The 24,156-nt window shown below is 36.7% G+C and overlaps 2 protein-coding genes across 3 annotated transcripts in view; one reads left to right on the top strand and one right to left on the bottom strand.

Moving 5' to 3' along the window:
* Positions 1-8,463, bottom strand: part of LOC121408383 (probable ATP-dependent RNA helicase DDX52) — a 33,533-nt gene extending 25,070 nt beyond the window's left edge. The window contains exon 1 of the mRNA XM_041599843.1: positions 8,337-8,463. Within this exon, the coding sequence (XP_041455777.1) occupies positions 8,337-8,414 (78 nt within the window). The 5' untranslated portion in view covers positions 8,415-8,463. The remainder of the gene's footprint in view (positions 1-8,336) is intronic.
* Positions 8,464-8,535: 72 nt separating this feature from the next.
* LOC121408382 (density-regulated protein-like) lies at positions 8,536-23,662 on the top strand. 2 transcript variants are annotated; one of them, XM_041599842.1, is made up of 7 exons: positions 8,536-8,645; positions 11,196-11,278; positions 15,574-15,676; positions 16,389-16,547; positions 19,180-19,296; positions 21,404-21,540; positions 21,893-23,662. In XM_041599842.1, exons 3-7 carry the CDS (start codon positions 15,607-15,609, stop codon positions 21,935-21,937), a joined length of 528 nt encoding a protein of 175 aa, XP_041455776.1. In that variant the 5' UTR covers positions 8,536-8,645; positions 11,196-11,278; positions 15,574-15,606; the 3' UTR covers positions 21,938-23,662. The 2 variants fall into 2 exon arrangements, with proteins under 2 accessions (XP_041455776.1, XP_041455775.1); XM_041599841.1 differs by lacking the exon at positions 11,196-11,278 and having other exon boundaries at positions 8,537-8,645.
* Positions 23,663-24,156: the final 494 nt, after the last annotated feature.

Here is a 24,156-nt window from a genome sequence, read left to right as displayed (position 1 = left end):
AATATAATGCAACTTAACAAAAGAACAACCAGAAGACTGAAAGGTGGTGGTGGTGGAAGAATGCCCATTGACAAACATCGCCACTCAAATTCAAACAATAAAAACATAGATTTAAGCAAGTAACAAAAGAACTAAAGACAGGAGGGTGTCCGGGGACGAGCGAGCAGTCAAGTTCAATGCACAGCTCCAGCCAGGGAATGCCAATCCCTCAACAACACCATTCAACCTGGGCAATGGAATTGGTTATTCAAATCCATCGCTCAGGCGGAACTTAGGGTCAGCTAACCCCACTGGAGCTATGCATTAATAGGACCGACAAACAATCTCTTACAAAAAAAAAAAAAACATTCACATTCACATTCATAGCACACTCATTCATCCAACAACCATAAGCACGTTAAATCAAACAACTGCACCCACCAACCCAGCAGTCACCCCTCACACCTTGCACTCATTAAGCATACAGATAAAAAAAAAAAAAAAGAACCAAGGGGGGGGGGGGTGAGTGGTCGCCCGTCCCAAGAAACCGTCCTGCTCAATCCTGAGAACGATTACTTAAAATTTGAAGAATGACGCAGTTTGTAAAATAACACATCTTCCACCACATGAGAAATCTTAATTAAAATGAGTAAAATATTGGCATAAAAAACATTGTTTCCCTTTAGTTGTTACAATGTGAAATACATGCATTAAAATCATGACTAATAAAAACCTGTAAACCTACATGTATTCAATTGTGTTTGAGTTTAAAAAGTTCTAAAAATTGTAAAATTTCCATCTGAAGCTTGTGAGCTAATAATAATAACAAATTAGTATTAGGCACGATATATTAGCAAAACACAACTTGCACAGTAGATGTTTGTAGACCTATGTATAATGAGCTGTGACCTTTGACTTTGGACTTGCAGACTCTGAATTCGAGCTTAGCCTGTATTATTGTGTCATCTACCTTCACACACACAAAATTTAAAATCCATTCAGTATTTGTCGAGTTATTGCGCAGAAACCAATTCGCATATTGAATGAGCTGTGACCTTTGACCTGCAGACTCCGAATTTGAACTTAGCCTTTTTTGGTGTCATCTACACCAAATATTTTTAAAATCCATAAAACATCTTCATAGTTATTACATGGAAACCAAGTGGGGGGCGGACAGACAGACGGACGGAAGGATGGACGGACAGGGGCAAAGTTTAATGCCCCCTTCAGACTTCGTCTGCGGGGGCATAAAAAGGGGAGATTGGGGTTAGTTGGAACATTTTTGACAAAAATGGCTGTGAAATCCAAATAGATTTTATTCGAGAAACAACATATCAGCTTAAAGAGAAATGCCAGTAGTTGCGGTAAACACTGATTTCATGAGAAAGTCTGCAAAACCAGGCTTAATTGTCAGTATATCATCGAGGATCTAGATCTGGTAGTTACATAAACTGAACTTTGTGAAATCTTGAAATCTACGCTGAAAAATGTTCACACTGAAGATCACCAACACAGATAAGCGCACGTGGGACAGTGTACTATTATTGCTTCAGGAACTTGTTCATGCGATACTGAGAACTTTGCTTGAACTTCCTCAGAGCAATCCATCTTGTAGGAAAAGGAGGAGGTCAGAATGGACTGGGGAAGTTTCAGAAGCCTACCAAGCAGCTCTTCAAGGATGGAGGCAGTGGAAGAAGGCAGGAAACCCAAGAACACTAAGATCCATGAGACGTACCTGAGATACAAGAAAGCATTCAAGAGTAAATTCCGCCAGTCAAGAGCACAGCAGCATAGAAGGCTTCTTACTAGTATTGGGCATGCATCTATAGCCAGTACAAAGCACTTCCATCACCTGATAAAGAAGCAGCGCACTGAGAAGAGCAAACAACTTCAAACTGACAAACTTCCATCATAATAGAAAGGCATTCCAAGGAGAAGCAATGCTTGATGGATGGAAACGGTACTTCATGGATCTGGATCAAGCACCCCAGAAAAAAAAGCGTAGATCTGCATTCCCATGAAACTAGCCATCATGAAAACAAAGAGTATTTGTCCTCTATGCCAGCCCTCGTCATCACATCAGATGAGCTTGATGAGGCTATAAGTAGTCTCAAAAAGGGGAAAGCAAGTAGGCTAAATGAAATAACCCAAGAGCATATACAGAAACTTGGAAACTGCTAGGAGACTGCTACTTTATAATGTGTTCCTGACTAATGCACACACCCCACTTACATGTACATGTAGTCTTAAGAGTGGAATTGTGATACCAATCCATAAGGGCAAAGGCAAGAGCATCCAGGACCCCAAGAACTACACAGGAATAACCATAACCTCTTCACTCTGCAAGCTACTGGAATTGGTATTGAAGCCTCATCTTGAGCTTTCACTTCACCTGAGTGACATCCCGAATGAACTCCAGTTTGGTTTTCGGAAACAGCACTCGTGCATCCTCACATCACTCTGCCTGGAACTTATCATTGAGCTCAACAGCATCAACAACCAGCCTACCCTTGTGGCATTATTAGACGCAGAGAAAGCTTTTGATAAAGTTTGGCATGAGAGATTCCAGAAACTAGATGCATCATACATCCATCCACAGTATGTTCACATGATCAGATCTTTATACAACGATCTTCACAGCCAGGTCCTTTGGGATGGCATCATTAGCGAGCCCTTCCAGATAGAGCAGGGAGTTAGACAAGGGGGAGTCCTATCTCCGCTCTTCTACTTGGTATTTATCGACTACCTGATGAAAGTCCTCCAGGAAAAGAACTTGGGGTGCCAACTTCTGATCAGCTTATCACCGAGTGAATTGCAGGAGATGTTGAATGTTACCAACAGAAACTCCAAAAGTTGGAGGTACAAAATCAACCCTAATAAAAACTGTGTAGTACCTTTCAACAATAAGGGTAAACATGCAATTCAGCTCCCGTCATGGAATCTCAGAAGTGACACAGTACCAACATCTTCACGTCATCCACATCTTGGCATCATAAAATCAAGTTACAAGAGAGACCTAATGGAAAAGATCATCTTGTAAGGCATATAAACTTTCTATGCGCTTACAGGAAGTGGAGAATACACAGGAGGCCTTCTGCCACAACACTGTGCATCTCTGTGGAAAGTCTATTGCTCTATGGAGCAATGCTCCATACATGCTATATGGAGCAGCAGTATTACACCTCACAAAAGGGTTGGAGAAAAGACTTGATCAGGCACAACATCAGCTGTTCAAGCAAATCCTTGGTCTGCCTAGAACAGCAGCAGATGAGGTTGTCTTTCTTTTCTCTGGGCTCCTTCCTCTTCGTTCTCAAGTTGAACTTGAGAAGCTGAGTGAAGCTCCTCCTGATTGGACAAGCATTGGATCTCCCCCACACTAGATTTGAGTATAGGACTCTTTTACATGCTGTAGCCAAGACTACTCCCACTATCAAGTCCTGGCAGCTCATCTTGGACAAGTATAATCTCCCTGACCATCACTCTCTTCTGCTCAAACCCATCTCCTACATCACCAGGAAGAAGATCTCAAATAGGGCAGTTACAAACAAGGTTGAAGATGAGGTACTGGCTGCTATTCAGTCAAAATCTACTCTTTCGCTGTGGAGGAACATAGATATACCAGCGTCAAGCGGACTATACCCAAGCTTCAGTAGCTCCCAGTTTCTAAGACGAGCTGTTGTCGTCAGGTCACAGTTAGTGAGTCAGACCTATCCAACTCATTGCAGGCTACTTCTCTAACTTGTCACCTATGCCATCAAGGTGATGAAGATACCATCCACTTCATAGCTAGCTGCCATGTGTTGACACTCAGCATGGACTCCAAGTGAAAGTGAGAAAATTAGGCGTTCCTGCATCGATCTACTCCTTATTTTGCGAAGACTACTGTGAAGGCTATGCTAAGACCATTCTATTACCTGTCCATCCAAAACTTTCTTCTTCCATGCAAGACAAGCTGACTACAAAACTCTTACTCTTCCTCGTACCTCCTCTCTCTTCTCTCTCATGAATGCTTAATCATATTGTATCACCGAAACCTATTCTACTCTGGGGAAGTGCTTTGTGCTCTTATAATTATTTATACAACAATGCAGCAACCTGCTGTAGATCTCCGGGATCAGCGGAGGAAGAAGATTCAATGATTGTATTTTGGTACGTCCACTCCAATTATGCTTATATCTAAGTGCCCGATATTTGGGCACTTTCTAACAGTTAGTCTACTCTAGAGCTAGTATCATCTATTCTAGTTACTAGACCCAGTCCTAGTTAAATTTTGTCAAAAAAATTTGTCTTTACTTTGTAGGCTTTTTGCTTTGTCTTAGACCAAAAGCTTCGGTCTCTGTTACGTTGGTTGTTACGCCTAACTCTGTTGGCTCCACTCATCAAATACAGAGACCGAAGTTCTAGCTCGATGTGTACAGGGACTCAATGGTAATTATTTATGTATTAAGTTCGGATAAGTGAAGTTGCGTGACAACCGAAGTAAGTCACCACTATTTCCCCCTTTTTAAAGTTTATTTTCACCGTGTTGGTGCATTTCTGGCCAAAACAATAATAAACTTGAATTTGGTAGTTCTCTTTATATATATTTTTATGAAATAAAGATAAAATCGATGAGCCCTGTCGGGCTGGGAGGGGGGATTTTGCAATGGTACCCCCCTAATGGTGGCTGCACGATAGCGAGCCGTCTGTGTACAAGGAAAAATTAGAAAAAATGTTTTAAAAATCCTCGAAACAGATGGTTGCCAGCTGTCTAATGTGAGCTTTGTCTTTGATATATAAATAATGACATGTCAATTGTCATGAATGATATTTCAGTTCACTCTAGGAGACACCGCAATACTTACCCGTGTTAATAAACTGGGACTCCACTCACACGCATTTGGGCCGCCCTAGCTTAGAAGTAAGCATTTATAATACTTTAGAAAATATATGTACTAGGTATGCATAATGTATTTAATACGTTAATAATGTTTAATCGGTAGTCACCAGTTCTTTTGATGTATATTCTGCAGAATTCCCATGGATTTGTCCCAAATCTTGCGTCAAACCACGTCGCGGTAGACAGCTGCACATTCTTTTTTATTTATAAATAAAAAAGAATGTGCAGCTGTCTACCGCGACGTGGTAAACCTAACGATTTGGCCGTGTTAAGAACTATCGTAAGGGGCGCTCTATTTATAAATTATAAATAGAGCGCCCCTTACGATAGTTCTTAACACGGCCAAATCGTTAGGTTTTTTGCATTGTGTCCAAGGCGTTTTTTTTTGCTTGATTTTTTATGTTTTAATAAGTAATCTGTTAAATAGCAATTTTTACGTCAAATATGAATTTTATATCACAAAATATTTTTGAATTGTAGAGATATATATAATATTGTATATTTTATTATAAAATTTATAATTGTTACGGTCTTTCAAAAAGAATAGTCGATCGATCAGGTGATGAAAAGAAAAAAAGAAAAGAGAAGACAAAAAGAAACAAAAAACATGAAAAAGAAAAAAAAAGACAAAGAAAATAACAGAAAACTAAAGGAAGAAAAAAAAGAAAAAAAAAAAGAATTAGAGAAGGAACAAGTGGAATGCCTCTGGCCGTCTCACCTGCATCACGCGGTTCAATACAGCAGCAGTGCTGACTTTGAATACTACTCTAACTCGCACAAGATGTTCAGTGACACATGGTTACTCTTATGTCCACTTTTTATGAACTAGACCAATAAACTTACAGAGATATGATGGTTATTCAACAAAAAACCCCAACATGGCCAAAGTTCATTGACCTTACATGACCTTCGACCTTGATCATGTGACCTGAAACTCGAACAGGATATTCAGTGATACTTGATTACTCTTATGTACAAGTTTCATGAATCAGATCCATAAACTTTCAAAGTTATGATGGTAATTCAACAGATACACCCAATTCGGCCAAAGTTCATTGACCTTTTGACCTTGGTCATGTGACCTGAAACGTGCACAGGATGTTCAGTGATACTTGATTACTCTAATGTCCAAGTTTAATGAACTAGACCAATAAACTTTCAAAGTTATGATGGTAATTCAACAGATACCCCCGATTCGGCAAAAGTTCATTGACCCTAAATGACCTTTGACCTTAATCATGAGACCTGAAACTTGCACAAAATTTTCAGTGATGCTTGATTACTATTGTGTCCAAGTTTCATGAATCAGATCCATAAACTTTCAAAGTTATGATGGGAAATCAACAGATATCCCCAATTCGGCCAAAGTTCATTGACCCTAAATGACCTTTGACCTTGGTCATGTAACATGAAACTCATGTAGGATGTTCAGTGATACTTGATTAACCTAATGTCCAAGTTTCATGAACTAGGTCCATATATTTTCTAAGTTATGATGACATTTCAAAAACTTAACCTCAGGTTAAGATTTCGAAGTTGATTCCTCCAACATGGTCTAAGTTCATTGACCCTAAATGACCTTTGACCTTGGTCATGTGACATGAAACTCTAATAGGATGTTCAGTAATACTTGATTAACCTTATGGCCAAGTTCTATTAACTAGGTCCATATACTTTCTAAGTTATGACGTCATTTCAAAAACTTAACCTCAGGTTAAGATTTGATGTTGACGCCGCCGCCGCCGCCGCCGTCGGAAAAGCGGCGCCTATAGTCTCACTTTGCTTCGCAGGTGAGACAAAAAAAGGAATGGAAAAAAAATATATAATCTACTGAAAATGAACAAAAGCTGTGGCAAAAATAGTCAATCCTGATTGGTTGCCAAGGAAAGAAGAAAAGAAGGATGACTACGCGTATCACGTGATCTGAAAATCAGCTTCGTACTGCTTTGATCGCACTCGATGGTGACCGCACTGACTGCCAAGAAAAGATCGAAAAAGCACTCAAATGTAAGTTTCCCTTTATTTCATTACATTTAAAGCAGGAGTAGGATTATATTTAAACGAGCATAAAACTTGTATATGCAGCCACACGCGTGTGTCTTTACCATCCAGCCACACGCGTGTGGTTATATCCAGAACACCTATCTGTGGATACCGCCACACGCCGCCAGTAATAACAGTAAAACACGTACCGGTATGTAGGTCTGACCGTCTATATCACGATCAAAATAACCTCATTTCTTCATTAAATTCTTACATTCTAAACCCCTTTGATATCCTTAGATCGTTTCAATTTCATTCTCACCGTCTTCTCTCCTTGCTTTTCTTGTCTTGTTACAAACGGTCGTCTGTTTAACAGCAAATTCTCTTTTTCTACTTGTGTCGATTCTGGCTTCCTTCGCGGTGGCAGACCCATACAGCGTTAGCGCAGCGCAGTAGTAGACATACACAGTTTGGGTTTCGTACGTACGCGCACATAGCCTAGAGTCAGTAGAGAATCGACACAAGTAGAAAAAGTGTGGAAATTTGCTATTTAACAGGCGGCCTTTTGTAACAAGACAAGAAAAGCAAGGAAAGAAGACGGTGAGAATGAAATTGAAACGATTTAAAGAAATCAGACTCTGATTTCTTTAAATCGTTTCAATTTCATTCTCACCGTCTTCTTTCCTTGCTTTTCTTCAGAGTGGTTTAGAATGTAAGAATTTAATGAAGAAATGAGGTTATTTTGATCGTGATATAGACGGTCAGACCTACATACGCGTTTTACTGTTATTACTGGCGGCGTGTGGCGGTATCCACAGATAGGTGTTCTGGATATAACCACAAGCGTGTGGCTGGATGGTAAAATAACACGCGTGTGGCTGTATACACTGCATATCATAAAATACTTGGGTGTAGGAAACAGGTTAGAAACTGTTACTAACAGTTTCTAACCTGTTTTTAACGCATTGTCGCCTACGAGGTCAGAGATCTGCACTAGGCCTACATGTTATTGTTAATTGTTTGGACCTTATTGGGACAGAGTGTTTCAGTTCACATCTTTATCCATGAAATGCTTATCTACTTACTTCACATACTTCCATACATTCTTTTGATTCAGTTGAATGAAAGTTATCAGGAAAACCAAGAAAACATCATTTCTTTTTATTTTGGACTCGGTCTACGTCTGAAAGCTAGTTTGCTAGAAATCCTACTCGGCTACTTGTACTTGTAAATTTCCTTCCTCCGGTCTACGCAGATCGGCGGCAAGCCGCAGGGTTCAGGTCCTTTCTAGATGATTTTGCCGGCATAGATGGATTTTTAGAATGAATTTACATGAACTTACATGAAAGTCTACATGTGGGACTTTTACAGGCCTAGCACGCAACTCTTCCTGCAAGGCCAAGGGAAGTTGGGCCGGGGGCTCTCATTTAGTCAATTCGAAAGAGTTAGAATACATTTTCCTGGTAGATACCGTTAATTTATAAGCAAAATTTACCTGAAATTTTTCTGCATCACTCCTGAATCTCTTCAAATCGAATTTTGCACCAGCTCCAAGTTGGCGAAAGACATCCATGCCGCAAGCAGACTGTCGGCGACTGTAGCTAGTGCAGTGCGTACCGCCCGCGAGGCCGGCCGGCCGGTCCGCTCCGGCTCCTCTCCACGCGCGCGCTCGATGCTATCTCTCTTGCATGCTGGTCCTATATACGGTTATTTTGTACTGAGCTGAGAGACTAGACGTGTGTAAAACTGAAAGAGCAAGAGAATCTACCCCATATTGAAGTAGATAGAAAGCGGATACTGTAACGTAAGTTGGCCTAGATTTGAACTAAGAACAAGTGAATTTCTCTGAGGTTGCAAGAAACTTGCGATCAATAAATAATCTAGGCCGTAGCCTCGATGATAATGTAGACTAGGGCCTAGATTCTAATTTATAGGAATTAGGAGGTTATTGACAACATCACCATGATCACTGTCATCACAACAATCAATCATCATGTCTTGACTCTTGTCAATCTCAATCAATGACAATGGAAGAACATGATGAACCGAAGACAAAGTACCCGTAAATCTTGTTCATAGAATGAGTGGAACGATGTGCATGATGGTGGTCCCCGAGTCTGCTCACCTAACAATTTGAGTTAAGATTTAACATGAATTTCTTTTTATTTTACAAAATCTGTTTAAATGATGTTCCTATCACATGTTGAGGTCACGTCATTGGGCAAGTTGAGTGGGATGCAAAGAAATATTGTATGAGCTGAATATTGGATGATCCATAGCCATAGGCAATATTGTTCTTCAGCGAGTAACAATATTTCTATGCATCCCACGAAAATTTGTCATTCAATATCAAGGCGGTAGGCCTACGTTTATTATTCAGATAGATTAACTGTAACGTTACCACCACAAAGCTAAACGTAAATTAATAGATTCTAAACCAAAAAAAAAAATTGTTTTTACTAACGCTTATGCTAAATACTATTACTAACCATCATTTATGGCAATCCTGTAAATTATGAGCATTGCGACTGAGTTTAATTTTTTTAAGAAATCTATGCAGGGCTGTAAAAAGATGCGCTAGGGTATTAAATAGTGCGATTGCATTTGAATTCATTAGATTGATGCAATCTCGCTCTGCTCTCACACCTTGAAACTAATACGCAATGCGATTCATTGTGACGCAACAGCTTCATGCGGACCAATGATAATCTTTTTTTGGCGGGGCAAAATATTCATTTCGTCCAATTGGAATTTGGATGGTTTTTATAGGCATGCACATTAAAAATCAGTTTTAATATTTTGTCTCCTTGAAACAACCTCGCAAGACGTCAAAAAATATCTGCGCCTCTAAAGCCCTACAGGGCAAGTCCAAGAATTTGCGCGTGTTACGTATGAGACATTTCAGAGGCTTTAATCAATGACCTGTGGCACCGCACTGAAGCGTTGTTAGTGTAACAGAACGCTAACATTAGGGCCAGTCACACCTTTCACGGGCGACCACCGCTAGACGCATTGTTTTCACTAACAGAGCACTAAAATTAGGCCTCCCAGTATCGATAAACTCACAGAAGCTTATAAAAGGCCTATCAGAAGCTAGTGGTGCTAATGTTAACACAAATCACTAACAGTGCCAAAGGCACCAATAGTGATGATGTTAGTGAATAATCTCTCTCTTTAAAACTTGTCTCCCTTTCTTATACCAAGTAATTTATAATATACCTTGACCGAATTAAAGGGGTATTCTGGGCCCAACAACATATGAATAAATTGAGTGAAATTAGATGAACAAATTGCTGAAAATTTCATCAAAATCTGATAAAATATAACAAAATTCTTGAATAATTGTTAAAAATTAAACACTGTATTTTGCAACTGATATTACTGAGAAGCATGTGGCCATGAATAGGCAATAAATTGAACGATAATGCCATATCCTCTAGCTCTTTCCCCTTTTCCTGATTTTATTGAAATAAACTTGTAATTGTCTCAAATGTATGTATGTTGCCGGAGTAACAAAATGCTGATCTTTGAAGCAATATTCTGTGTGGACATTTTGTACATGATACAACAGACCCTCATTGCATATTCCTGACGACATGAAGATGAATTTCACCGAAATAGGGTCTCATTTAAAATATTAAGAAACCATATTTTTTTGTATTCATTTCCAAATTTTATCAATTTGTCAGTGTTTTGTTTGTCTCACTTTACTGTTCAAACCGTAATATTTTCTTCAGCCTGGAGTACCCCTTTAGGAATAGGTATATAGCGGAGGATGTTGATTATAGTGCCAAGATATATAATTGATCCTCTTCACGAATTGTTTTCTTCCAAGACATCTTTTATTTAGGTGTTTGAAGACTTTTTTATGAATAGACCCTACATAAGAAAGAAGAACAATAGCTGATGAAATTTATCGCATGATAACCATCATTTGCAAATAATCTATCATAAGCATGATGAGTGAAGTCTGTGAAGAGCATTTTCAAACAAAAGAAACTGATGAAAAGTGGGATTGCATTTTTTTTTACAGAATCTCATTGTACATGTAATATCATGATAGGCATTTTTTTTTCTTTTTAAAGCTTATTTGATATTTTTAAAATTAAATTCATATATTTACTACCTGCTGCCATGTCATGTTTAGAATGTAATAATAATTCAATTTTAGGCCTATATGATAATGAATTACATTCCTTTACCCTTTCCTAGACAAGATTTTAAACTTGTAGGATGTGCAAATAATCTAAACAAAATCTAAGTTAAATCTAGATCACTACCATGACTACACAAAAATTATAGATTTTGCCTAACTCTAATCCCCTAACAACATCTTTCTCTGCCTTCTGTGCAGTAATTCTACCCGTGATGTTAGGAGCTGAATTGTTAATGGATAATATACTATACAGATTGTGATGTCAAGAATTGATCTCAGAGGTATGCATTATAGCCATCGCGGCGAGATTACCAGTTGTAACAGGGCCCTTTGTTAGCACAGAGTTAGTGAAATGTTATGCTAACAGCGTTTCTGTGCGGCCGATACTGAAAAATAGTGTTAAATGACTTCGATTAGAATGAATACACTCATGATGGTAGACATCTAGGAGAAGAATAATCATGCAAAAAATGGTGACATATGACCTTGACCATGACCTTTTAGAGAGAAAAGATGTGCCGTTAAGTATGGGATGCAGAAAGAAGACAATTTTTAAAACATTTTTTTCAAGTTGAGAATTCTCTAAAAGTATTTCATTTGACAATTTGTAACTTAGTGTGATAGATGTCACCATACTCTAGTATATCTAAGGCAAGTTTCATGTATAAAGCCAAATCCCTCTAATTAAACAAATTAATGACATGTTACATGTACGTATGGGGCTATTCCACGGTTACTCACGTTACATTTGGAGACACCTTGACTCATACTTGGAGCTGTAACTCCATTATTATTGATAGGAACTAAACATCTCCTTATCACAACAAAGTACACAGTCTGACTATCCTTCGTATAAAAACAAAACTTGGGAAATTCTATTATGCTCCTGGCAAATCTTTGGAATGTGTCGGTTACTCACGTTACATGATTTGGACATGCATAAAATGAAAAGTCAACATAAGTGAAAAGTCTCCTCATACAAGGCTTTTATGAAAGTTGATTATATCTATTTCAAAGAAGTATATTAGGGAGACAAACTTTGTATATAATTAAAAAAATAAAGAACACATGGTTTTTACTTGGGGTGCAGATAATATGGTTACTCACGTTACGGTTACTCACGTTACATTTTGTCCATGTATGGTTAACAACACACATGTCATTAAAAATTCAATAATGTGTGTAAAATTCATTGCTAGGAACATCTAAAAGAGATTTTATACCAAAAATTGGAACAATTGGAGCTTTATTAGGGAGTAGGAGGGAAATGTATGATTTCGCTTACTAATTATGCATAAATTAGCATAATCGCTTAATACCAATTTGCATGAAATAAATTACTGTATAGTATTGTAGATTATGTCCAAGACAACCTGCACACAAATTTTCGGCGTGATCGTGCGGCCAATGGCCGAGATCTCAAGGGGGGCCTGGGAGCCCCCCCCCTCCCCCCACCCCCCGGGCCATATCAACTCCCAAAATACCCCGGCCTAGATAGGGTTACAGGTATTAAAGGGCATTCAATGTGTTGTTCAAACACTCTTTAAAGTTTGGTTAATCAAAACCAAGTCTTACTAATGCACTCTCGCATTGTGAATACTTCTACTAATATTCAATTTTTTGTGTGATTGTATGACCACTGATATTTTGATGAACAAAGAGTCGCATCAAAGAGATGTACCCTCATTTTGCTTTTAATTAATCAAAAATAACTTCACAACTAACCATGAGACTTAAAACTTGACATCCCACAGAAAATGTTACCGAACTGAATCATTTTTACTGGTTACTCACATTACATGATGGTTACTCACGTTACAAAGTTACTCACGTTACAGTTTTTCTTCATCAATTTTATAAAAAAATTGTACTTTTTAATGATTTTGATAGTCATCACTGTGTCAAAGATTGTTTGAAGGAAGAGAATTTAAAATCCCACCAATTAACTAAAGAATTTTTCTCTCAGAAAACAAAGTCAGTTTTTTCAGTTACTCACGTTACATCACCTGAACAGGTTGCAATATTTATTTTTGAATGAGTACTACAAATTTACTTGAAAAGCAGTTGTGTATTTTAAGTAATTTGACTCTTCTAAACTTCAGAAATATATAAAGTGGTATGTTGTTGCAACAACAAAATGGTAATAAGGCATATTTCATTTTTCACTATTTTTCTTGTATTTTGGTACACAATGGAAGACACAACTTTTGACCATTTTTTTCCAAAGTATACATATGAAAATCAACTTTTTATTTCTTGTTCCTGAAACTATCATGTATGAAGGACTTAAAGTATTAAAAAATTCAAGAAAATATTGAATTTGAATTTTTAAGCTCATGTCCACCAACCTGTGGAATTGCCCTATGGGACATTTTGTCCCTATAGAGAACGTATACAATTTTCCCCAAATTAAAAAAATTGAAATTTAAAATATGGAAATAACAAAAGGGTTTTTTCTTTTGGAATGTTCTATTGAGACATATTTGATATGAATGAAAGGGAAATTAGCCATTTCAACATTTTTTTCTTGTTTTTCATGGTTTCATGAATTTCTTATGTATTTCTATTGTTTTTTATTTTTTTCATATTTTTCCATTTTCACATTTTTTCGCTTCGATTGTTTTCATTTATCAGTATTCATAACAAATCAGTCTTTAAAAACTAAAGGAAATGTTAATAATCACTTTTTAGAGCACTCTTGAAATTTGTTTTTCTCCATTCACTTTGTACACAAATCTCCCCATTGACATTGTGTATAAGACCCATACGTAAAATGTTGTCCCAAACGTAACACTTTTTAGATTAATCATTAATTAAAAAGTAAACTCTACTTTTGAAACTTTTTGTGGTATAACATTTTCATACTTAATAAATTAGAACTTCCCAGAGATGCAACAATACAAGTATTGTATTACATGTATGAGAAATAACTTAAAAAAAAACATACACAAAATGTTACGTATGGGACATTCCATCATTGGACAAGACCTAATTTGCATAATTAGATGACACCTTTTTTTCCCCCAAAAGTAATAAGATGTTAGGGGGTCCATTTCCTACCTATGACTAAATCTCAGAAGTTTTGTTTTCATTTTCTATGAGTTTTTGTAATTGCCCCATACGTCACGCCCATTTTACCAATTATGCAAATGACGTGCCCCAAATTAGCATAAATATGCATATTATCAAAATTTTCTGAATGAATTTTTAAAGTTCAACATTTGGGCTTTCTTACCCCACCAAATATAACTTCTTAAATTAAAGATGAAATTTTGCCTTTTCCTGGACTTGCCCTACATCTAAATATTAAAAAAATAAATCTTGGGCCAATTGCAAATTTGCCATTTATTGTTGTTCTGCTCTTTTCAACATGTTCAACAAGAAGTGATTTGCTCCAACTAAATTTAATCTATAATGGTATCTACGTTAGGATCTGAGAGGCGCTGGTAAGAAAATTGGGATCATCCCAGTTTAACATTACAGGGACTCTAACAAGTTTGTTAGGACTAAAGTTAGTCTCAGTTTTCAAAGATTTCTCCACACAAGAGATCTAGGAAAGTTCATTCACTTGTAAAGTGCACTAGTTGATGTAAACTCATCAATGGAAGACAGCAAGTTGTAGAAAATAGACGGTGAACTTTGGGAATTGAGGTCAGGTCACTGAATCTATTTTTAGCACTCGATCCCGTAATTGCCGTCTTTGTCCCGCAGGGGTAAGTGAAAAAAAAACATCCCCATAAATAAGGACAATCTCAATTTATTAAGACATGTTTTGTCTTGGTTTATGAGAATATCTTTGTTTTCTTTTTCGGACAATCCCAATTTTCGACCAGCGCCTCTAGGCCTACTGTCAATTTTAAAATTGCAATAGAATTACAAGATTTTGCAAATTTATATTTTCTTGCAATTACTTAAGGGCCTGGCTTAGCTATAGTTTGAATCAGATGCCATGATAAGCCTGTTCACGATTGTAAACTGTGCACAAGCAGAAAAAGGTCATTTGAGATAAACCATGAAGGTGGCTTTCAAATTCACTGACATAGGCATTTGTGATTTGATGATTATTCATGTATTCCTTTCAAAATATTCATTTTATCACATCCAAGCTGAATAGAGCCTTCATAATCACTGGTATTTGACAGTAGCCTATACAATAGTCAAATGTGCCAAAGGCAGACAATAAAACAGACTTAAACTTTATCCCTGATGTACTATTTTAGTCACCTGGTCTATACAATGCCTTTTGTTCTTAGAATTTGAATACTCTACCGGTCAAGCTTACGCTTACTCTCCTACACACAGGACTAACATTTACATCCTTTCCAATGGAGACAGATGTTTTACAACTGAATTCACACCTACATTGTACATTGAATGCAGTGTTGAGGCATGCTTACACGCACGCTTACAGCATCAGATTTTTTTCAGATGTGTTTCGGCATTAGCGGGACTTGAACTCTCGTGTTGAGATCTACAATCTTATCCGGTCATATACGATCTTATCCGAGTATTACTGAGCGCAGCTTTATGAATTGGCCCTTTGGATAATATTTGATGATTTCTTACTTTCATATAGACTTACTCAGATTCCAGTACAAAACCAGTAGAAATGGCAGGAGCAGCAGAAGCAGGCACGCGGGACAGAGCTAGCTATCCCCTGGAAGTTAGTTATTGTGGATGTAAGAATGCTACGTATTTTATATCTTGTTCTTGTACTTTTCATGTTGATTAGATTCATATGTATGTATCACAAAATGAATCAATTGAATTTAGAAAGGGGAAAATACCCCTTATCCGTTATGTTACAAATGTGTGTACAAATGTAAATACCAAAATAATGTGAATTTTAAGGTAAGGTATGAAAATGCTATAACATTTAAAAAATATGGGAGGTGCAGTGAAACCGAGTAGTAATTCTGGTAAGAACAACATACTCATTGAAACTAGACAGCTGACGAATGGTATCTTGCATAATATCCATACAGCAATCTTAATTTAAAGGCCATAAGATATTTCATTAAAATTTATAGGAGGACAAAAAATGAAAGGGGCTTCTTGTCTAGAAACTGTCCAGAAGCCAAATGTATGATGCCCATGGGCACTGTAATAGCATTCTACTGCCTCATCAGGTAAAACTGTTTAAGAGAATTGTGAGAAGCATACATAGTGTCCTGGGTCCTATATGGTTGGTAAGAAGTGCCCCAGCTTCCATCATATGAACATTCTGACTTGGAACCAGGCAAGCACCAGTCAACAATGTCCTAAATGCAGGTTTTTTTGCCATACAGGCCATGGGGTGTTCATAACATTACCAAGGATTTTAGCTTTCTGATTCATGCTCACAACACAAACTTATTAAACCACTCTTATGTATTTGCTTTTGTTTTACAGTGTGTTCATTGCCTTTTGAATACTGCGAGTACATGGCAGACTACGAGAAATGCAAGAAATGGTGGGAGGAAAATTTCCCTGACATCTTCGAGAAAGTAATGAAGGTTACCGATGGCGATGCAACGGAAACCGATGAAGCCAAGAAACGTCAAAAAAGGGGTATGTCTACCTTGCATTGTGAAACTTTTGGCTAAGGGAGCCTGCCAGATGGGCACATCAACCTTTGCCAATGCCTATGGGGGGGGGACACTTCCATTGACGAGTGGATAGCATGCACGACCATGTGGTCTTGAAAAGCGCCATACATGTAAACACATATTTTCTATATTCTGAAAATGCACCCCTTAACAAGTATTGGCGTGTGAAACCCTACCCAAAACAAGTATTAGAAACAAAACGATACTCTTGGCAAGAATTCCCTGAATTGAACCCCTAAACAAGTAATTGTTATGTCACGGACGTTGTTCGTCGGTTTTACCTTTACCATGAACCTACAGTTGTATTACAAACCTACATCATAGGGTTTAGTAGTACTAGTAGTATGGCCCCACCTCCCACACCTCACGCAAATCGTACTCTAAACAAGTAGTGTTGACTGTTGGGGCAAAAAGTACATCCTTAAAGGTCAAGTCCACCTCAGAAAATTGCACAATGCTGAAAATTTCATCAAAATCAGATGTAAAATAAGAAAGTTATGACATTTCAAAGTTTCGCTTATTTTTAACAAAATAGTTATATGAACGAGCCAGTTACATCCAAATGAGAGAGTCGATAATGTCACTCACTCACTATTTCTTTTGTTTTTTATTGTTTGAATTATACAATAATTCAATTTATACGAATTTGACAGTTAGGACCTCCTTGCCTGAAGCACAAAATGTTAAAATAATGGAATTCCACGTGTTTAGGGAGGAATGAAACTTCATTTCACATGACAATGACGAGAAAATAACAATATTTCATATAATAAAATACAAAAGAAATAGTGAGTGAGTGATGTCATCAGTTCCTCATTTGCATACCGACCGAGATGTGCATATAACTGTTTTATGAAATGAAGTGAAACTTTAAAATGCCATAACTTTCTTATTTTACATTCGATTTTGATGAAATTTTCAGTGTTATGCTTGTTGAATTTTTCTATTTTTATTCAAATCAAGTTTTTGTTGGGGTGGACTTGTCCTTAAATGAAAACATTTTAGTCTTAATTTTTTATGCCCTCACAATTCTGACCCTAAACATGTAGCTTTCCTAGCGAAAAAGATACCCTTTTTTCATTATTTTAGTGTTTTTGACACCCTTATTACGTTACGTACGTAACATGCCCTATCTTGAAAAAGACATCCTTTTTACATGTTTTTTGGTCGCTCATGGTATCCACTTGTCAATGTAAGTGGCCCCCCCCCCCCCCCCCCCCCCCCGGCTTTACTCTTCCCTTATTGGTATACATGCCGCTGCAAGCAAGGAAGTTAAAGGGATGCTCCGAGCAGAAAATATTCATATCTGAATAAATAGAGTGAAATTCACAGAGCAAAATGCTGAAAATTTTATCAAAATCTGATAACAAAGTTAATTGATTTTAAAGTTTAGCAATATTTTTTTAAATCTGTCATATGCACATAGTCATAAATATTCATTAGGTGGGCTGATGATGTCACATCCCCATTTTCCCTTTTCTTGTGTTATTACATTTATTGTTTCATTGAAATAAGTTGCCGAAATAAATATACAATGCACTTAATCAGATGTCAATTGATTTTTTTTAGCTCTTGGTAGAAAAAAGTTGAATAATCCTAATTTTATGTAATGAAATATAAAAGAACAAGTGGGTATATGACATCATCAGTTTGCTCATTGAATATTCATGAAGACATGCCTGGAACTGTTTCACTGGCAAATCTTTTAAATGCCATTGCTTTGTTATTCCTTGTCCGGTTTTGATTAAATTTTCAGTGTTTTGTCTGATTTTCATCTGTTCAATCAGATTATTTTTAGCCTGGAGTATCCGTTTAATGAGCTTGAATTTGTAAATCCATAGTGAACCACACTGACCATTGACAGTCCTTTAAATGAAGTGTGCCATGTTTATCACAGTCACACTTTAATGTGAATCATGACCCAGAGAGCAAGGAGCCTTTTATTAGGGAGGTGCTGATGTGTTGTGCACATCTCTTTTATCCACTGTGCAATCAGAAGATTAAGCACACCCAGTACATTGTATGTCAAATTTTGAAGGTTTGAAGATATGACGAGGATGACGTTGACATTATTCACGGTATGAGTGTGTGTTGGTGAAGACCCAGAATAGTTGCATGTATTGCAAAAGCATTGGCTAAACTGTTTGGATTTTTGATGTTGTTGGCTAGCTGTGTTGAGTTGGTCAATTTATGTTTGCATTCATATTTGGAGAGGATTTGGAGGAAGAGGAAAAAAGAAGAAGGAAACAACATTGGGAGGGGCTGGGGTGGACAGAGAATTTAGCAAGTCGTGGCTCCTGTAACACAAATGTTACCAATTTATCATGGAGCTGAATTTTACTATTGATTTTATATTTTATTATGTGCAATAAAATGTGCATCAGACAGTGCACTTTGTTCTTATTTTTTTATGATAAGCCACATTTTTAATGAAATTTGATTTAAAAAATTAATGCTTCACAATACAATACATCAAATTTAACAGAAATCTACTTATCAAAAGAATATTCTTCACCATTTGATGGTGTCTTTTAAATTTTCCACTTCATAATTAGCGTTTTCCTCTTTCTTTTTTTTCCTTTCTGTTATTTCAGGTGGACGAGGTGTGATCAAAGCAAAGAAGCAGGTTGAAAAATCTAAAATCACAGTTGGCAGAGTATCAAGAAACAAGAAGAAATTTGTCACGGTTGTCAAAGGTTTAGAGACGCATGGTATGTAATAGTTGTGGAGTGGTTTCAGAAGTTATCACCACTCAATATAGATAGTGCTAACCACGGCTCGACACTAGCGCCGACGGTCCGAGACTGATAGAAATTACTGTCGGGCCAGTAGAATTTCAGAAATAGGAAGATTTACTGGTCCGACATGACCAGTAAAAAATATCATTGTCGGGCCAGTAATTTTTCCCAAAATAGCAAGATCTAAGGGTCCGACATGACCAGTAATGAAAACCATTGTTGGGCCAATAACTTTCCCAGAAATGGTCAAATTCACTGCAAACCATACGTTAAATTCTGTCATTCACACAGAATGAATCGCACGTAAGTGCTACTAGAGTAGCATACAGTGTGCATGTAGCCAGCCACACAACCCATGTGGGAAATTCTTGCACGAACGAAGCTTGGCTAAACTCTGGCAGAAATCTCTCACAGAACTGTCAAAATTCATGGTTCATACTCTTGAAAGGCTCTTATAATGTCCATATTTCCTAAAAATTGGAGTAACTCTGTCATTTGTAAGCAGTAAAAGGAGAAATTTTCACTTCTGTTTTGGTTCAATGTTAAAGTTCACATGCAAGACTCTTATGACACCTAACTCCGCAACCGTAAGTCGCATTTCCACCAAACTTGGATGTTAGATGGACTTGGGGGACCTGTATGTTAGGCTGCAGTCGGAGGTCACATGGTAAGGTCAAAGGTCATTTTGAGGTCAATGTTAAAGTTTACATGCAAGACTCTCTTGTGACACCTAACTCCGCAACCGTATGTCGCTTTTCAACCAAACTTGGATGGTAGATGGACTTGGGGGACCTGCATGTTATGCTGCAGTCTGAGGTCATATGGTAAGGTCAAAGGTCATTTTCAGGTCAACATTAAAGTTTACGTGCAAGGCTCTTATGACAAGTGTTATTCCATCCCAGTCATTTCACAATGAAGTTTCGATATAATTCTCTTGCGTGCCCTCGCAAATCACGATATTGCTGGTTATTTTCATAAGTGGGCGAGACACAAAATTGCTTTTGCCTTGTTTTTTTCTTCAACCTGTAGAGTTTCATGAGGTTCACCAATCTTCTGAACAGAATTTTGAAATTTTGATTAGAACAATTTTTATGCTAATTTATGCGAAATTAATTTATGCAAATTTTGAAAAATTCACATAGAATGCTTCTTTTTCTTCATTTGTGCAACGATTTATATTTTTTTCTTCAACCTGTAGAGCTTCATGAGGTTCACCAATCTTCTGAACAGAATTTTGAAATTTTGATTAGAACAAAGTTTATGCTAATGTATGCGAAATTAATTTATGCATATTTTGAAAAATTCACATAAAATGCTTCTTTATTTGTGCAACGATTCATATTTTTTTCTTCAACCTGTAGAGCTTCATGAGGTTCACCAATCTTCTGAACAGAATTTTTGAAATTTTGATTAGAACAATTTTTATGCTAATTTATGGGAAATTAATTTATTCATATTTTTAAAAATTCACATAAAATGCTTGTTAACCGATTTTACTTTTTTTCTTCTTCCATTTTGTAGAACTTTATGAGGTTCACCAAACTTCTTCACAGAATTACAAAGAAATTTTTTTTCTTCTTCATTTGTTGATCAATTTCAATTTTGTTTGCTTTATAATAGCTCGGGGTGGTGATACAAAATTTCAACATAGAATTTTGAAACTCATTAAATATGCTAATTTATTCATATATTTTCAAAACTCACAAAAATTACTCATTTATTTGTTGATTGACTTTGGTTATTTTTGTTTCATCTGAGAGCTACATTAGGTTCACCAAGGTTCTACACAGAGTTAAGAAACTTTGACTAGATAATTATTAATACTTAATTCATATGAAATTTATTCATAGATCACAAAAAAATGCTTCTATGTCATTTCTTCAATTTCAATTCTATATCCTCAATTTATGTCACCAGTATAATTCACTACAGTGTCAACTGGGCTGAAATTAAAATTGTGTTAAATTTTGTTGCGAGATGCCGGATGAGCTCCACATCATTGATGTGCTAGTTATTTTCCTCCTGTATTGTTAAATGGTATTAGATTACCGATAATCTCTGTACCTTGTTTTTGTAATAGGCGTCTCATTAAAAGATGCTGCTAAACTCTTTGGAAGGCATTTCTCCTGTGGGTCATCGGTGACTGGAGAGGAAATAGTTATACAGGGCGACTTTGTGGATGACGTGATTGACCTTATAGCTGAAAAATTTCCAGAGGTATTACAATAACCTTTCATGTCTGTCTGTCTTTTCATGCTGTTGCTGAGTTTCCATTGCATTCAATCAAGTTTTTGGTTGAGTAATTGTTGATCAATTTTAACAAGTAATATATCACTTTAAAGCGTAGGATGTGCTTTATTAAGCTCATTAAATATCTCAAAATTTATTTTGGGCGATTTATTGTTGGTTTGGGGTGATTGGGCACATATTGGCTGATTTAACAAGGAGTAGGAATGCTTTCAGTCCGTCAATTGTCCAATGTTATAAAATTATTCTGGAAGTTATGTGATTGTCAACACCAACAACAACTTGAATTGTCCTATTCCCCCCTCTTTCTTGTTAATTTCAGATTGATGAAGACGACATTGAAGACATTACAAATCAGAAGAGATGATAGTTTTGACACCACATCTAATGGAGATAGAGAGGAGAGGAGGTAGTCGACATAAACATGATGGATAATATGACAGAGGTCTTGCTAAAAGAACATCCTTACTTTTCGTGGACTTTGTACAATATATAAAATCATTCATATGGATGATAAACACCAAGGAAGGAAAAAAATTGCACAGACAATCTAATGATATGTGTGATTTAAATATAATTTGATTTCTCTGCCAGGGATGACAATATAACACCTGACATATGCAGTGTGTATGTTACATACGCTACATTTTTCACAAAGCTGTCAAAATTACACTTTTCAATATGTAAGAGATTTGTTAATATCTGATAATTATCCCCTAAAAGACATAGAGAAAAAAAGAGTTCATGTATGGAATTGTCACATAAATAACACTGTCATCCAGTGTACCTATAAAGCATTTCTTTGAGGGGAGGAGGAGAAGGTACTCGATTCAGACTGCAGATTTCATTGTGTCCATCTCTTTCATTGTGGCCCAATCCGTTATTGACACCCTTGAGCCAAAAAAAAGGGTCAGTTTTTTATTAGTCAAGTATGAAAAAATGCCTGTTTATGTTATCTGATATAGCTATAGCAATATTAACATATCTGCATCTTCAGAAATATTATTTTGACAGGTCTCACAAAAAAGTCATTTTAAAATTTCCACCTTTTGGAGAAATAATTACTTTTTTCCTCCTTTTTAAGCATGAAAAAACTTACAGCTTTAAAGTTACAGACTTACATTCAAACCTTGTTTTTGGACCTTGATATTTAATTAAGAGTTTATCAAGAGAAAAAGTAACTTATTTTTCTACTTCGTTTATAAGAGAATTCCAATATAATTCTTGTTATAAGTTGCTTATCCATTGCCTACTGCAACCAGTTAATAATAATGATAGCTGGATTTATAAATCGCTTTTTGCGCGAGGATACAAAGCGCTGCTATTATTACCCGGCTTTAGCTCGAGTTACCATCAACGGCGCTCAGTGCATTCAAGGTAATAATCCTGCCGGGTACCCATTCACCTCACCTGGGTCAAGTACAGCACAGTGTGGATGAATTTCTTGCTGAAGGAAAACACGCCATAGCAAGTATTCGAACCCAAGACCATTCGAACCTACGACCCTCTGTTTGAAAGGCAAGAGTAAGAACCACTAGACCACGACGCACCCACAACGCTTTTAAGTTATTCCCTTTACACTGAATACTGGAATTACAGAATACAGTAGTCAATAGGTAAGCTGCATATTGGGAAAGAAACATGTTAAATAGAAAAGTAAACCTCACTTGATGCTCCTGTCTTTAGTTCTGGTAAATCCCCCGTCAATGAGAATCATTATTCAATTTCATGAATAGATATCAATGCATGCGCTACAAAACAATTGTGGTGTGAAGTATGCACACTTAAAATGTGTTTTATTGGATGAATTCAATGGTTTTTCTTCAAAATTCAATTTGATTGGATGCCCAATTAGAAATAGTATGTCTGTGTATTTTTGTTTTGTTTATATAAAACACCTCAGACATGGGATAGGCTGATAATTTCACGATATCATTTTAGCCAGTAGCCTTTTGACACCCCTAGTCGGTGCCCAAACTGCTTTTTTAAATAGAAATGAAACAATGCCGAGCGAGGGCACTATATTTTAGTTTAAATCCCAACAACTGAATCATGTCTTCTTAATAAAGGACAATTCCACCCCAACAAAATTTTTTTATTTTATTAAAAAGAAAAATCCTCCCAGCATAACACTGAAAATTTCATCAGAATCAAATGGAAAATAGAAAGTTATATTATTAAGTTTCACTTAATTTCACAAATCAGGTGGGTGTTTCATAAAGCTGTTCGTAAGTTAAGAGCGACTTTAAGAACGACTGGTGATCCTTTCTTTTGGTAAATGGTATACAGCATTGGCGATGGTTTAGCGCGTAAGAAAGGTTTACCGGTCGTTCTTAAAGTCGCTCTTAACTTACGAACAGCTTTATGAAACGGCCGTCTGTTATATGCACATCATGGTCGGTTATTAAAGGAAAAGTCCACCCCAACAAAAACTTGATTTGAATAAAAAGAGAAAAATTCAACAAGCATAACACTGAAAATTTCATCAAAATCAAATGTAAAATAAGAAAGTTATAATATTTTAAAGTTTCGCCTCATTTCACAAAACAGTTTTATATGCACATCTCAGTCGGTATGCAAATGAGG

Source organism: Lytechinus variegatus, chromosome 2, assembly GCF_018143015.1.
Source record: "Lytechinus variegatus isolate NC3 chromosome 2, Lvar_3.0, whole genome shotgun sequence".
NCBI classification, from domain to species: Eukaryota; Metazoa; Echinodermata; class Echinoidea; order Temnopleuroida; family Toxopneustidae; genus Lytechinus; species Lytechinus variegatus.
This window is presented reverse-complemented; position numbering and strand designations above follow the sequence as displayed.

Coding starts and splice junctions, on each gene's coding strand:
- LOC121408382 (XM_041599842.1), top strand. CDS start 15,607: ATGGCAGGAGCAGCAGAAGCAGGCACGCGGGACAGAGCTAGCTATCCC. Junction 15,677..16,388: donor GGAAGTTAGTTATTGTGGAT/GTAAGAATGCTA, acceptor TTTGTTTTACAG/TGTGTTCATTGCCTTTTGAA. Junction 21,541..21,892: donor TAGCTGAAAAATTTCCAGAG/GTATTACAATAA, acceptor TGTTAATTTCAG/ATTGATGAAGACGACATTGA.